At 38.7% G+C, this 16,312-nt stretch overlaps 1 protein-coding gene across 6 annotated transcripts in view; it reads left to right on the top strand.

Moving 5' to 3' along the window:
- The window catches only part of vps8 (VPS8 subunit of CORVET complex), an 83,230-nt gene that overhangs the window by 36,019 nt on the left and 30,899 nt on the right, over nt 1–16,312 (top strand). For 5 of the 6 annotated variants that reach the window (XM_039783334.1, XM_039783332.1, XM_039783331.1 and 2 more), the window contains 13 exons: nt 2,494–2,568; nt 2,780–2,815; nt 3,669–3,759; nt 5,114–5,160; nt 5,267–5,356; nt 7,400–7,446; nt 8,825–9,047; nt 9,284–9,373; nt 10,806–10,857; nt 10,991–11,033; nt 11,866–11,938; nt 12,648–12,767; nt 14,476–14,547. In XM_039783334.1, coding sequence (XP_039639268.1) covers nt 2,494–2,568; nt 2,780–2,815; nt 3,669–3,759; nt 5,114–5,160; nt 5,267–5,356; nt 7,400–7,446; nt 8,825–9,047; nt 9,284–9,373; nt 10,806–10,857; nt 10,991–11,033; nt 11,866–11,938; nt 12,648–12,767; nt 14,476–14,547 — 1,059 coding nt within the window. Of the gene's footprint in view, nt 1–33; nt 67–2,493; nt 2,569–2,779; nt 2,816–3,668; nt 3,760–5,113; nt 5,161–5,266; nt 5,357–7,399; nt 7,447–8,824; nt 9,048–9,283; nt 9,374–10,805; nt 10,858–10,990; nt 11,034–11,865; nt 11,939–12,647; nt 12,768–14,475; nt 14,548–16,312 lie in introns of those variants that run through there. The other variant, XM_039783335.1, reaches the window with a different exon arrangement.

The following is a 16,312-nucleotide window of genomic DNA, read 5'->3' as shown; positions in this document are numbered from 1 at the left end:
GTCATGAGTGGATCTGATTCAGACGGACGAGCAGCGAGCAGGTGCACGCCTCTCCTCGAGCTCAGGGTAATGCAAATAAATCAACAACAAAAGCCATTCTTTCACTTCTGAAATAACATACAATGTTCTGCACGTAGCCTAGCTAGGCCTACTGTAGGTTTGGTGTATAAATGTAGTATGCTAAATGCAATTAGGTCGAGCAGACAGTCCGAAACATTACAAGCTCGACTCAGCTCGGCTCGCAGACAACTCATGAATTGTCGACAACTCACGAGCCCTCGACAACTCACGAGCCCTCGATGACTCGTGAGTTGTTGGTGATTCATGAGTTGTTGATGACTCGTGAGTTCTCGCGGGAGTCAGTAAATCCCGCGAATCGACTGAATCAGCCGGCTACCTTGTCATGAGTGGATCTGATTCAGCTGAGCGAGCAGCGAGCGAGTGCTGCTTCTCCGAGCTCAGGGTAATGCAAATCAACAACAAAAGCCATTCTTTCACTTCTGAAATAACATACAATGTTCTGCACGTAGCCTAGCTAGGCCTACTGTAGGATTGGTGTATAAATGTAGTATATTAAAATGCAATTAGGTTAGAACAGGTCCGAAACATTATAAGCTCGCGCGCCGACAACTCATGTTTTTTTTTACTTCACAAAACTTTATTATTCAAATACAGATGCACATACACATTTAAAACGTTAAATCGCATACATTGCATACATGAAAAGGGGCGCGATGGAATTTACATTAAAGAGATTTTAAGTCATTGTAAATGTTCAGAGTCCAGATGGCTTTCTTATTTGTCAGTCCTATTAAAGTTAAGAAATATAATTCCATGTCATGTCTTTTAAATGAATATTCGGTTTTCTTTCAGACCATTTATATTTATGGATATTTTTTCAAATAAAATTAAAAGATTCTAAATGAAAACATGGCATTTTATCCAAATCAAAAGCTCGCCTTGTTTGTAGCATACAATACTGACTCAAGTGATTCAAGTCGTCGCACAACCCGGATCAGTTTAGTGAGTGACTCAGAATAACCTGAATCCTAAAAGGAATCGAGTTTGCCAGGCCTACACGCTATTACTCAACGAACTGAAGTTAGTTTAATAATGTGTTTTTCGCCGTGGCGGCGCCAGTAACAGAGTTACCAGCGGAAACACTGGTACCAATACAGGTTTCCCTCTCAATATATCAATAAAATATAGCTGTGTTAATAATTAAAACTGTGGAAAAAATGTCGGAGTTTGGACCAGCGGCGCCTGTGTCTCTCCATGTTGCAGGTGAGCCGGCCGGTGTGTGAGTGAATGGGGGCTGCACGGAGGAGAGATCCAAATCCAAACACAGATACGGCTTTCCAGAAGGAATGGGTCATGTAACGCAACATTAAACCATATCGATATAAACCACATTGCTTCGTTCGTGGAGAGGCAGCGGATGCGAGGACGTTAGGTGCACCGGTGCGACCTAGGAAAAATCTTAGTCGCACCCTTAAAAATTGGTCGCACTCTCGAGCCCTGTAACAGACTTCACTTTATAACAATAGTGATAATAAATTGGATTTGGAAGGTAGGAAGTTATTGATCATAAATTAATGGCTTAAGTTCAAAACTAATTTGACAAGTTAGTAGCAGTGATGGGCTGCTAAAGGGACAGCTCAGAGGTTGTATTTAACTTTTTGGTTTTACAGTTTGTCAGTTTTACTTTGTGCAACTGCCTAGCATAGCCTTTTTTAACCACACTGTTCCAGGAACTATGGAACCAGAAGAACTGAATTATGAGGTAAAAGTCCATTTTGTCTAAAGAATTGTGAAAACTTTGCAAATTAAACTGATGACAGATTAAAAAATGGTTGTGTCAGTTTGGCGAGATCCTGATGTTTTGAGTTAGATTTAATGATTATAAAGAAGACATGCAGAATGTGGAGAAGGAGACTGAAAACTCAAGTGTCTCCACTGTCACAATCTCCTGAGTTTGATTCGCATGCAACATCATTTTTTTTTTTAATAAGGCGCTTAAAACTAACTTTTTTTCATATATGCAGAAGTACTCTCCAAAACCTGTAAGTAGAATTGGATGCGCAAATTCTAGTAAAGCTTGATTCTCTAGTCTACTGTCAAAAATTTTTTTTGCTACTTTTACAACAAAGCAAGGGTCCATCCTCTTTATCGGTTACTAAAACTTTGATCCATGCATTTTCTCTAATCTTCTAGTCTCTGTATCGCTTGTAGTCCCTGGCAAATATCATTACATCACACTAATCCAGATGTCTCCACTGGCTGTCATTCACATCAGGGCTGATGTTCTCAGCCTGACTAAAGCGTTAAATAGGCTAGCTCTTGGTTATCTCTCAAATCTTATTACAATATGTAAACCTACGTATGTTTTCTCCTGCTTTAAAAGCAATTTCATATAATGGTTCCTTCGGAGAAGTTTTCCTACTTAAACGAGAATAACTAGAACAGGTTCTGAATTTGTTTTCTGTGTTTTAGGCTTTAGTTGGAGAAAAGGCCTGCTACCAATCAGTCTCAAGCTACGCAGGACAGCTTGTCTATTTGGGTACCAAGGTACTGTGTTGTATGTGTGTATTTGTTCTATTTTGTTGTCCGTGTGTTGTGCCATTTCTGTTTGTGGAATTATTTCTCCCTGCACATTGGCCAACTGTAATTGTTGGTAACCACTTTGAAAAGTAAATGTGGACTATTATTTTACCTGCTTTTGCAGTGGCAAAAGCCGTTTTCTTATCCTTTAACAGTGTGATATTCTCTTGTCTTGCAGTCGGCTCACATTATGGCTCTAAGGAATTGGAGAGAGGTATGTTTTATATATATATATATATATATACTGTGTGTGTGTGTCTATATATTATATTTTATTTATATATATATATTAACATAAATTGGTGCCTAAAAATGAATGCAGAATGCAGGAATTAAAGTCTTTTACCCTGAAATTTCCTGGGGGAGGACCCCCTGACCCTCCCTGCTTTATGTGTTTCCCCAAAGGCCAATACTGAGCAAGGAGAAACCCTGAAGTATAATCACAGACAACCATAAAAACACATTTCAATTACAGAGTTAGAGAGTTAAAAACAATGACCGAACTAGACAGACAATGTGTGCAGTGTCAACCGAGAGAAACACGGACAAATCGGACAGACAGACAGTGACGACAAAAAAAAACATAGAGAATGACAGTGACAGCATACAAAATGGCATAAATAGGCAGTATGTGTAAATTTGTTAGAAACTTGTGCTCTTTCAAAAGTAGAAAGCATTGTTTGCCAGTTACTGACATTAAGTGTGTAAAAATCCGTTACATAAGGTGCTGCTTATATTATTTCACCATCTGTACACAGATGGAATTAGTGAATGCACGTGTCCGTGGGTGGGGATGCATGGGTGTGGTGATGTGGGCTGGTGTGGCTACAGTGCCAGGGCTGAATTTTTGTCCCAGTCCGCCACTGATAAGATTTAAGCAGTAATGCTGATATGGGAATAGACTGCCAGACTGTTTGGTAAGCATCCACAAATATAAGATTTAAATAGAAGATATGTGTTTTTCTTGAGCTTCTTCGTACTGGAGATTATTTAGTTTAGATTAGTAGACCACAAACTGCTTGCTTTGCTGTTGATCCATGTCCTTCCTTTTCTCTGTCTGTGTGCAGCGTATAGACTGCCTGCTGAAGCATGAACATTTTGTTGAGGCTCTCTCTCTGGCCTGGTCCTTCCATGAGGGAACTGCTAAGGCTGTGGTTGGTAGGTATAACACACATCACACATCCAGCAGCATGTAGATCAGTCTGTTCATCAGTCACACAGAAAATGTGTTCCACCAAGTGTTTGGTTCCACTTCTGTTTACTGACTTATTGCTTTGTGTTGATGAGTTTGTGGCCCTTTGATCAAGTAATTTGGTAATATGATTTTGTTTCGGATTATGCACCATGTAATGTTCTGAAAACAGGTGATATAGGCTGTAAAAAGTGTTTCATGGCACACCAAATCTTAATTTAACTTCTGGGCACTATTGTATTGGAGAACTATTGTTTGCAAAGTCTACTATAAAATTCTCAAAGTTGGGAGCACATCCACATTTTTGAAGAGGTCATATTGCCTCATTACACCACATCCACTCATCAGATTAAAAAATGACTTTGCCGCAAAGTTACGCTTGGCAGTAACTCACCTACAACTAGCTCAGCCAGCTTACTTGTATGTTTCCAGGGGGGAAATTTCTAACTCGCATACAATGATGCAGGTTATTAACTTATTAACATTATTTAAATTATTCACAAATGATCACTAATGGGTTTGGCTTCCTAACCCTTCGCTTAATTAATCAACATGGATTAAAACTTTAAAAAAAGAAGAAGATGTAATATACAATAGTTATCTTATTAATACTTTGACTTTGAATAATTAGCTTGGTACACAACAATAAGGCCATGTCATGAAAAACTGGACTGCAACTAACCAGATGAGTCTCCACTGGGAGGGACATTCATTAAATGTCATATTGTTATAAACCCATCATAAAACAAAAACACTATGACATTTGACCAATCACTATAACTGTTATAACAGTAACATGACATGCCATAACAGCAATAAATAACTTATAGGCTCTGAAAAGGGAGCGAAAAAGATCCGTCATCTGTAGTTGCTGTAATCATGTAAAAATGGCCACCAAGTACTGCCCGTGGTCTGCATGGAAAGAACCAATAAAATGCCTCCTTGCCCTTCTGCACATGCTGTACCCCTCCCCTGTATGAGATAATATATAATATATATATTAATAATAATTAATAGCCACTGCCGCAGTTACTTGTAACTGCCTGCCCTGCTATAAAGGCAAAGAAAAAGACTGATGCTGAAAAAGCGTCGACTAAAAAGGCTGCAGGTACAGAGGAGAGGGCAGGGACAGGGGCTTGGTTAGACGGCACCCCAAGGAGAGTTTTTCCTGAATTTTCAATATGTGACCTTCAGCATTACACATGATTAATCAGTTATGGAATTTCAATTTGGGCACTTCAGCATGAGTAATCAGAGATATTTAGAATTGTAAAAATCAGTTATGATAGAAGAATAATGTGTGGCGTGTGTTTATTCCAGGCTTGTTTGGAGATCCAGTGAAAAGAAAGGGAGTGGTTGGCGACAAGGTAAGAACAGAGAACCATTGCCTGCTGTAATAAATCTATCTGCCCTGGACAGTGTACAATATCCCTGTACTCATCGTTGAACATGTAACAATCCTTGTGTGTGCAGATGGTAGAGATCCTGTTCCAGTTTGCAGAGCATGCTTTGAAGAAGTGTCCAGAACAAGGCAAGATCCAAGTGATGGAGCAACATTTCCACGTAAGCTAACATTCCATAAAGAACACACATTACAGTGTCCAGTGTGCCACACAGTCACAGAATATTAACAGCTCGGCAAATACAGTGGAAGTCTAGAGAAAATATAGTATAGGCATATAGCTAAGATTTAACCATCATGGCTGACGATGCTTCAAACTACCCAGCATTGCTAGTTGAGTAGTTTAACATTTTGGGAAATATACAGTACATGTTGTTACTTCCTTACTTTCTAAGAGTGAGATGGGAAACAACTATCCTGACTCTGTCCAGTTTTAAAATTAATCTACTAACACCTATAAAGTTCTCTAATTAACACTTTGTATACACATTTGTTCAATCTTTACACAAACAGAAATGTAAAATTGCATTGTTGTTGTTGATTTCTGGCGCTCAGCGGCTGATACAGTTCCTACTATTTCACCAACCCCTGTAGAACTCATATTGTAATAACCTTTCGATAATGTAATAAAAATGATGAGCAAAATCTATTTGCACAAAATGTAACACGTTATTACATTTTATGGAATTTGCAAGAGTTTAATGGAAACTTTTTTTAAACCAATATGTAAATCGTAACTTGACATATATTGCAATAACAAATTTAAATCTGATGCATTAAAGAGACAGTTCACCCCAAAATCAATATTACATACTGTATTTTTCCTCTTACCTGTAGTGCTATTTACTAGCCAAATAATTTTGGTGTGAGTTGGCCAGTGTTGGAGATATCGGCCGTAGAGATGTGTGCCTTGAAATGGAACTAGATGGCACTTGGCTTTTGGTGCTCAAAGTGCCATAAAATACATTTTAAAAAGTCATGACTCGGTTACTCAAGATAATCCACAAACCCGTTTGTGAGCAGTTTCAGTTAGGAACTATTTTCTTTCTAGCGAACTACTCCTGCCATCTGAATTACCGCGCAGCAGGAAGCAAACTCATTGATGAGAGCTCGTGCTTTTGAGAGCGCGAGATGTAAACATTAATTGCGTCCTCTGTGGCTGAGCTGTAGAATTAGCTAGCTCAGGTGACCTAGCAGTATCGGATAGCTATAAACTTATCTCTACAAACTAGCAAGGTCGGACCCCAAGCATCTCATCCACACACACTGACATTGTGTTTAATATGGAAGGCAAGCATCCTGGTCCATAGTGCTGCAAAAAACACTTCCCCAAATTACTGTTCACACAAACACCTTGGTTGTTATCTCCTTTCTTATGTATTGGAGAAATAAGCCCCCGGCTCAGGAAATCTCAGGAAAGCAACCTGACTGCGAAACAAGACTGAAAAGCTGAAGCAGGGCCTGTCTCAACCCAGGGCTGCAGTGTTTCAGCATCTCTGTCCTGATGCTGTCAGGTCCACATGCTTGGCCAGATTGTAGTTTCTTACGCTATTTTCTTATTCTTTCATTGTAATTAGGTAATTAACGCTTCTGATTATTTTGCATTGTTGATTCTAGGATTGTCAATTTTTCTTGAATTTGTTTCTGAAATTTTCTTAGAGTTTTTCAAAATTATCTTTCCAAATGTTACGATTTTGTAGTGTCAGGCTGTCTTTTTTTGTTTTTCCATCTCTCCCAGAACTGATTTTGATCTAGTTTCTGATCGTCATGTTTGTTCTTTTGTTTTATAATCAGAGGTCTGTGTTTGTGACGAGCGCAATGAGCCTGACTAACGCCTCTGAAAATCTGATGAAAATCTTTTAAACTGACCTTTGTCGATCTGAAATGAAGACTCAGATTCAGCAACTGCATGGCTTAATAGTGTACCTTTTTAATTTATTTCTGACATTGCAGTCAGCAATGGATTTCACTTTGCATCAATGATATTCTATCATGAAATCGATATATCAATCCAGATCAATGTATTGTTACACCCCTACTGGTTTCTCAGATTGCTTTGAAACTTGCCTACTTTGCTCTAAAAGTTTATTTTAATATAAAACAGTTTAAATAATTTGCTGAAGTAGGAGCTCATGTTTTGTTGTTCTCTGTCACTCTCCGTCTCTCTCTCTCCCTCCTTCCCTCTCTCTCTGCGGTGTGTTCAGGATGTGGTTCCAGTCCTGGTGGACTACTGCCTGCTGCTAAAGAGGACGTAAGTATATGCATTCATTGGCGCACAAATGCAAACACACAACCAGTGAATAAATACTACAGTATAAGGGTTGACTCATAGACTGGCGGGAAGTACCTGATTGTAGCTGATGGCAGTTACAGTGGCATATACACAAACATACAGCTGGTTTGTTAGCCTAGTATGAATGGTTTATGGTTAATAATATTAATATATATAAATAACATCCTCAAGTCTTTAATATTTTTCTATTAAATATTCCCCTGGGCTTCAAATCTTTTTCAATAATGTCTGGCAGGATCGCATATACATTCTATGGTAACACTTTACTTGAAGGTATTTACATAAGAGTGACATGACACTGTCATGACATAGTCATGACACATGAACCCTAACCATAACTTGTCATGACAAAAACCGAATGACACTTAATGACAGAAGCGTGATGTCATAAACGTTTAGGACTTGTTTATAATGTTTATGACACGTTCATGACAATGTCATGTCACTCTTATGTAGATACCTTCAAGTAAAGTGTAACCTGTTCTACTATATAAATTTTACCCTTTTCAACATTTTAGATGTTTAGCCTGAGACATTTTGCATCTTTGGAAAGGATCTTGCTAGCACGTTATTGAACCTGATGTGTTTATTTATCTTCCCTGGTATCAGCTCACCAAAATACAACTGATTATAAGCTTTATAAGTAAAGACTACAACTCAACCTCATTTTATGAATAATGACAGGTAGGGGTGTGGTTTAACGTCAAGTGAACCACACCAGATTTTGCCCTGAATTGACAACTTTTACACCGACCTAATTAGGTCTCGGTCCACTTCCAGGTGGGCTTTGATGCTGTAAATTGATGCTGTAAAATTTTATTGTAGCATTGGGAAACCAGGAGTCCGTTGGGAAAAACTTACAACAATTCCGACACCAGAGAGAGGATCCTAGAGGACAGGGAAGCCCGTCTACTAACCAATCAAACACAAGTATCGGGAGATGCAGCTCACGTATTTTTATTTAACCTTGGTTAGTCTCATTGAGATATAAAATCTATTTTTCAAGAGAGACCTGGCCAAGATAGCAGAACAAGTTTGTTACATATAAAAACAATTTGTGATGATGACAGGGCGTAGTTATGTCATGTATAGTTCTTTAGTGCGCTTGCAATACTGCAGGAAACCAAAACTAACCGGATCAAATGTTTACAACAAAAACATGAGGAGCTTGGTTGGGACTTTCAGATGGGAAGAGGCCCTTAAATATCATAATAAGTTATTTCCTTGTTAGATCTTTGTGAAACCAGAGAACATAATAAATAAATAAGTGTGAAGAAAAACAGACTAGAAGTAAAATGCTTATTTTTCGTGTGGGTGTGTGTGTGGGTGTTCACAGCGACCTGATGTTCAACCAGCTGTATTCTCGGCTGGTGGAGAACATGGTAGCTAAGGGTGTCTTTCTAGAGTCACTGGAGTCATACATTGTTGCGGACCGCCTCGGTCACCTCACCACGCCCATCATGAAGGACCTCCTGGCCCATTACCATGGCAATGGCATGATGGACAGCCTGGAGAGATGTATTGTCCATCTGGATGTAACCAGCCTGGACATACAGCAGGTGTGTGCGCGTGTCTGTTTTGTCTGTGGACATTAAGGACTATGTGGAGAGTAAATCATGCCATTTCCACTGGTTTCCCTTTTGTGTGTGTGTGTGTGTGTGTGTGTGTGTGTGTGTGTGTGTGTGTGTGTGTGTGTGTGTGTGTGTGTGTGTGTGTGTGTGTGTGTGTGTGTGTGTGTGTGTGTGTGTGTGTGTGTGTGTGTGTGTGTGTGTGTGTGTGTGTGTGTGTTTTCAAGGTGGTTCAAGTGTGTTGGGAGAACCAACTCTATGATGCAATGATCTACGTTTTCAACAGCAGTATGAATGACTACATTACACCGATGGAGGTAAGTGCTTCACCAAAAGGTTGTTTCATCATGTCAGAGTTGATGCAAATCTTTTACTAAATTATGTGTCTTAATCCATAGGATTAGTTTGATTTCAGTTGGACTTAAATGGCAATATGTAAACAAAGTACAAACCATTTGAACTACAGTAAAAGCCTCCCCTCGCTGAGATTAGGGCTGGGCGATATGGAAATACCTCGATATCGGTACCGCAACGATATTGTAGTGTTGACTATTGGTGCTTTCTCAAAATATTTACACAATGAGGTTTTTGATAAATAATCATCAGTAATGTGGATATAATTAGTGGGAAAAGGCAAATAATAGAACAGTTACAACAGTCTAGTAAGTTCAGAAAAGGACATCACTTTACTGTAATGCAGCCTTTAAAACCAGGAAAAGACAACTTATGCCATATTACGATATTCAAAATCTAAAACGATATCTAGTCTCATATCACGATATCGATATAATGTCAATATATTGCCCAGCTCTAGCTGAGATAATATAATAATAATAATAATAAGTTTATTTGATATAGCACTTTTACAGACAAAGTAACAAAGTGCTTTACATGATAACGTTGTTAAAATAAGACCCATAACAGTAAATTGAGCAAGAAAACAAGACCTAAAATTAAACAAGTCAGTCTTAAGCTGCTTTTTAAAAGCATCAACAGAGACCACAGAATAAGCTGTTTGGGGCTCCTATTTGTGGCTGATGCTATGATCTTAATGAGTTGAAGTGGTTTGATCTGAGTTTTCGAAAAAAAAATCTTAAATTGTGCTTTTCTTGCAGGGATAATGCATTAATACTTCCCCGCTCAAAATTATCCTATTTAATATTTACTCTCTTTAATTATATGTATTACTGTGTGTTAACGTGTGTCTTTTACTTTTCCTCTTATCCCTTGCTGCTACAACAGTGTGAATTTCCCCATTGTGGGATTAATAAAGGATTTTGAATCTTGAATATATATATATATATATATATTATATATATATATATATATATAATATATTTTCAAGATTGAAATTACTTACTGTGTGTTGTCTTAAATTGTGTTTTTGTCGCATGCGTGAAGTAAACAGATAATCGAACAAACAACATTTTTTTTTACAACTCTCACATAACTCGTGCAGTATAAGTCTCGATTATTGAATTGTATGCTCAGTACTTCCCAAACACATGTTGTAGGTAAAACACAACTCTTATTATGTACACCTCAGAAAAAATACTGAGGCCCAGACCTCGGTGACTATTCACATATTGTGTTCGTTCATTTGTAATGAAGAATCTGTTTTTAGTCATTCATGTTTTTAATGTATACATTTTTGTCAATTAATAAATCATTTTAATAGGAACTGTACATCAGAGCCTGAGCAAGAATTGAAACATGCTTCTTTATGTATACTTTGTGTTTATATTTCAGAAACTCTTTGCAGTGATTGGCCCACCACTTAGAGCTGGGAGGGGCCTAACAGGTAAGGCTGGAAACCACACACCCCAGATGTTCATAGCACCAACCATTTTAAGTATCTCAATAGTTTTTAGTTTTTTTTAAGTTTTAAAGGCACATTTTCAGTCTTTAACTATTCTCTTTTTCTTCCTGGGCAGATGAGGAAGTGGTGATGGGAAATAAACTTCTGGTGTACATAAGGTAAGTTCACACAGATCAGTTAGTTTAAACCTCAGTTTATTAGTCCGTGGCATACATTTAGCCAAGTTTGGAATGTTCTAGTCAGCCAGCACCTCTGTTCAACTGTTGATAGTTAAGAACTTTACTTAAACAGCAGATTTGGTGATATCACAAACACTTTTGTCAAATGCCTTTCCTCTTATGGCTTTCCTGCTAGTGTGAAAAACATTTGTTGAAACTGGTCTGCTGTTTGATAAAAACGGTTCCACAGCTTGTATGGAGAGCAGAGGTGTGACAGATGGTCAGAGCATAACATTTGACCTTAAAAGATTGGAAGTGGACTAGGCTTTATATAGCTTGTGTGATCGTTAGACATTCTGCAGGGCCAACCTTTTTGAGTTGAGAGAAAGCAAGATGAGCACAATCGGCTCTTTCTCCATGAAGGAAGAGTCAACAATACGACAATTAGCAGTCGAATCAGGCAACCTTAGATAAAATTTTGTACATATTGTCTTGCCTTTGTTTTAGTATGTGTGGCATTTGGTGTGGCTTCATCGGCGGTTTTACGCTTACCTGGCAGTCCTTTCAACTTGTCCATGTATTCCTATCAGTGCAGCAGGACTATGCATTGTTAGTATATTTATATTAAGTGGTTCCCAAATTGGGGCTAAGCTTCATACAGTATACAGGGTTATTGAATACATTCATGAAAGAGCACCTGTGTTAAAGTCCTGAACACTGTTAATAGTGTCTGTCTGTCTGTCTGTCTGTCTGTCTGTCTGTCTGTCTGTCTGTCTGTCTGTCTGTCTGTCTGTCTGTCTGTCTGTCTGTCTGTCTGTCTGTCTGTGTGTAGCTGCTGTCTTGCAGGAAGGGCATATCCACTGGGAGACATCCCTGAAGACCTTGTAGTTCAAGTCAAGAACCAGGTATGTATGTAGATACTATTTGTTTGGCAGACATTAGGCCAGAGGATGTTCGTTTATGCATTCACCCCTGTACTTCCTGCAAGGGTCTGCAAAATATATTAGGACACTTAACTTAAGAGTTACCATTTTACTGGTTGTATTTTTTTCAGAGGATTGTTCCAGCGTTTGAATTTGCGGTAATGCTCTTTCTTAGACCTTATGAATGATCATAACATTGTGAAAAACTTGCTTTATTTCAATGAATTGTTCCTGTGTGGACATGATGACTCCAAATCAAATCAGGTGTCGACAGGATGTGACTGAACTACTATCAATCCTGTTTCTTGCTTACTGTTATAAATTGTAACAATACAATTTATTTTACAAATAGAATAAATTATTTCACATAAAGAGTGATTCCAATCTTTCACACACTGTAAGACTGCAGATGTTTAACTAAAACGTGCTGCTGTAGGATTGGTACTCTGTATCATTGAATACCCTGAGAGAGTGTGTTGTTGTTTTTGTGCACTCTATTCATTTATTGGCTTTATTTGTCGCAGTTGTTAAGCCTGATGAGTGATGCTAAGGAAATGTGTTTTTTGGGGGCGGTCAGGTATAACACAGCTGTTGTGTCATCTGAAGAAATGTGGCTGTAGTCATTACAAGCAAGCCTTTATAATATACTAGTGGTCTTATGTGGTGTGTGTGTCTGTGTGATTTGTACCAGGTGTTTGAATTCCTTATTCGTCTTCATTCAGCCGATTCGTTAGAGGAGGAGGAGGTTTTCCCGTTTATTCGTACACTACTCCACTTTGATACCCGGGAGTTCCTTAATGTCCTCGCCATGGTGAGATTTCTTCTTATCATTTTAACTCTTGTCATGCTGATTAAATGTGTGTTAAGCATGTTGAAAGACTGGATGACTGTATCTTAAATATCTTACAGTACGTATGCTTATGTTTATGGTAGGTTTATTTATTTTGAATAGTCACATAATCCAGAGAAATATTGAGAGTTATTCATTCATTCATTCTCTAGTTTTCATTCAATCAGCTTTGAGTGGTAGAAGCTCTGTGATTGGTTGGCCTGAGCTCCAAACGCTGTGGATCTACTACCATGGCCTTGTTCAAATTAAAAGTGAACTGCACTCAGTCCAAGTTGCTAGTGATGGTCAAAGCAGTTCTTTTCACTGTTGTGAATCACTTAGTCTATATTGACGATGTTTCATTTACACTACAGGCCAAAAGTTTGGACACACCTTCTCATTCAATGTGTTTCTTTATTTTCATGACTATTACATATATGTATATTATTACAAAAAGTGTGAAATAACCGAAAACATGTCTTATATTTTAGATTCTTCAAAGTAGCCACCCTTTGCTTTTTTGATAACTCTGCAAACCCTTGGTGTTCTCTCAATGAGCTTCGTGAGGTAGTCACCTGAAATGGTTTTCACTTCACAGGTGTGCTTTGTCAGGGTTAATTAGTGGAATTGTTTCCCTTATTAATAAAAAAGCAAAGGGTGGCTACTTTGAAGAATCTAAAATATAAGACATGTTTTCAGTTATTTCACACTTTCTTGTTAAGTACATAATTCCATATGTGTTCATTCATAGTTTTGATGCCTTCAGTGAGAATCTACAATGTAAATAGTCATGAAAATAAAAAGGAAACACATTGAATGAGAAGGTGTGTCCAAACTTTTGGCCTGTACTGTACATGGGATAGTTCCAGTGCCACCGGATATCCCTCATTTTCGGCCGGTTGTCCATCACCTTCCGCTTTCTTTGTGTTGGCATTCTAAACTCAGATTGATCGATTTATGAGGACTATAATGAACTGCTCCTCAGATCTCTGCAGGGTAAATCCAGACACCTAGGTAGTCTATCTGTTGAATCTGAGTTTTTTTTTTAACGTGCATGTTCCACCAAAACAAGTTCCTTTCCGATGCCATTTTGCTGAGCCACCGTCGCTCCGTCCAGCACTTAGTGACACCAAGATGAATTGTGATTGGTTTAAAGAAATGCCAATAAACCAGAGTATGTTTTTCTCCTATCCAGGAATGTTGCATGGATGAGCCAGACCTTCCTACGCAGCGATGTGGAGTTAGGTCTGGCAATGCGAGACTATGAATCACTAGAATCCGCACATTGAAACAATTTGTTTCTACTGCACGTTGTCCCACTTACTGAACTGAAAGACCGCTGAACTTTCAGTTCAGTTTCAATTTAGTTGGATAAAGATACTGTTTCCAAACAACTTGTCCCTGCACATTCACTCGCAACTGACTGAGACCTAAACTAAACTGAAATGAACTGATCGTTTCAGGAAGCGATTCAGTTCAGTTCCTTTACCCAAAAGATTTGGCCTTCAAACTAATTTTTAGCCAACCATACAACACTACTATAAGTCTTGTTTTGGTAGATTCCACTCCCCCAATTTCAGGTTGTGTTTTCACTTTCCTTCTTAGAGAAATTGAACTGTTACATTTTGAAAGGTAAGATTTGCTTTTGCTTTTTTCTGTCATTTAAGATTTGGTTCTGACTTTATTCTAGACATTTGAAGACTTCAAGAATGATAAGCAGGCCCTTGAGTACCAGCAGAGGATAGTGGACATCCTACTTCAGGTAAAATCACAAAAAAACACTAAGTTCTATATAAAAGCTTCCAAAGAGCACCATATCATGGGACCTTTAAACCTTCTCTTGGTTGTTGCTTTCTGGTACGGCAAAAAACTGGTGCTAAACACAAAATACAGTGACATCATCCCATGTAGTGTTAGAATATACAGTGCCTTGCGAAAGTATTCGGCCCCCTTGAACGTTTCGACCTTTTGCCACATTTCAGGCCTCAAACATAAAGATATAAAACTGTAATTTTTTGTGAAGAATCAACAACAAGTGGGTCCCAATTATGAAGTGGAACGAAATTCATTGGCTATTTCAAACTTTTTTAACAAATAAAAAACTGAAAAAGTGGGCGTGCAAAATTATTCAGCCCCTTTACTTTCAGTGCAGCAAACTCTCTCCAGAAGTTCAGTGAGGATCTCTGAATGATCCAATGTTGACCTAAATGACTAATGATGATAAATAGAATCCAGCTGTGTGTAATCAAGTCTCCGTATAAATGGACCTGCTCTGTGATAGTCTCAGAGGTCCGTGTAAAGCGCAGAGAGCATCATGAAGAACAAGGAACACACCAGGCAGGTCCGAGATACTGTTGTTGTGGAGAAGTTTAAAGCCGGATTTGGAATACAAAAGATTTCCCAAGCTTTAAACATCCCAAGGAGCACTGTGCAACGATAATATTGAAATGGAAGGAGTATCAGACCACTACAAATCTACGAAGACCCGGCCGTCCCTCTAAACTTTCAGCTCATACAAGGAGAAGACTGATCAGAGATGCAGCCAAGAGGCCCATGATCACTCTGGATGAACTGCAGAGATCTACAGCTGAGGTGGGAGACTCTGTCCATAGGACAACAATCAGTCGTATACTACGCACAAATCTGGCCTTTATGGAAGAGTGGCAAGAAGAAAGCCATTTCTTAAAGATATCCATAAAAAGTGTCGTTTAAAGTTTGCCAAAAGCCACCTGGGAGACACACCAAACATGTGGAAGAAGGTGCTGTGGTCAGATGAAACCAAAATCGAACTTTTTGGCAACAATGCAAAACGTTATGTTTGGCGTAAAAAGCAACACAGCTCATCACCCCTGAACACACCATCCCCACTGTCAAACATGGTGGTGGCAGCATCATGGTTTGGGCTTGCGTTTTCTTCAGCAGGGACAGGGAAGATGGTTAAAATTGATGGGAAGATGGATGGAGCCAAATACAGGACCATTCTGGAAGAAAACCTGATGGAGTCTCCAAAAGACCTGAGACTGGGATGGAGATTTGTCTTCCAACAAGACAATGATCCAAAAACATAAAGCAAAAATCTACAATGGAATGGTTCACAAATAAACATATCCAGGTGTTAGAATGGCCAAGTCAAAGTCCAGACCTGAATCCAACCGAGAATCTGTGGAAAGAACTGAAAACTGCTGTTCACAAACGCTCTCCATCCAACCTCACTGAGCTCGAGCTGTTTTGCAAGGAGGAATGGGCAAAAATGTCAGTCTCTCGATGTGCAAAACTGATAGAGACATACCCCAAGCCACTTACAGCTGTAATCGCGCAAAAGGTGGCGCGCTACAAAGTATTAACTGAAGGGGGCTGAATAATTTTGCACGCCCAATATTTCAGTTTTTATTTGTTTAAAAGGTTTGAAATATCCAATAAATTTCGTTCCACTTCATGATTGTGTCCCACTTGTTGTTGATTCTTCACAAAAAATTACAGTTTTATATCTTTATGTTTGAGGCCTGAAATGTGGCAAAAGGTCGAAA

The sequence above is a fragment of the Perca fluviatilis genome, chromosome 19 (assembly GCF_010015445.1).
Source record: "Perca fluviatilis chromosome 19, GENO_Pfluv_1.0, whole genome shotgun sequence".
In the NCBI taxonomy this organism is placed as follows: Eukaryota; Metazoa; Chordata; class Actinopteri; order Perciformes; family Percidae; genus Perca; species Perca fluviatilis.
This window is presented reverse-complemented; position numbering and strand designations above follow the sequence as displayed.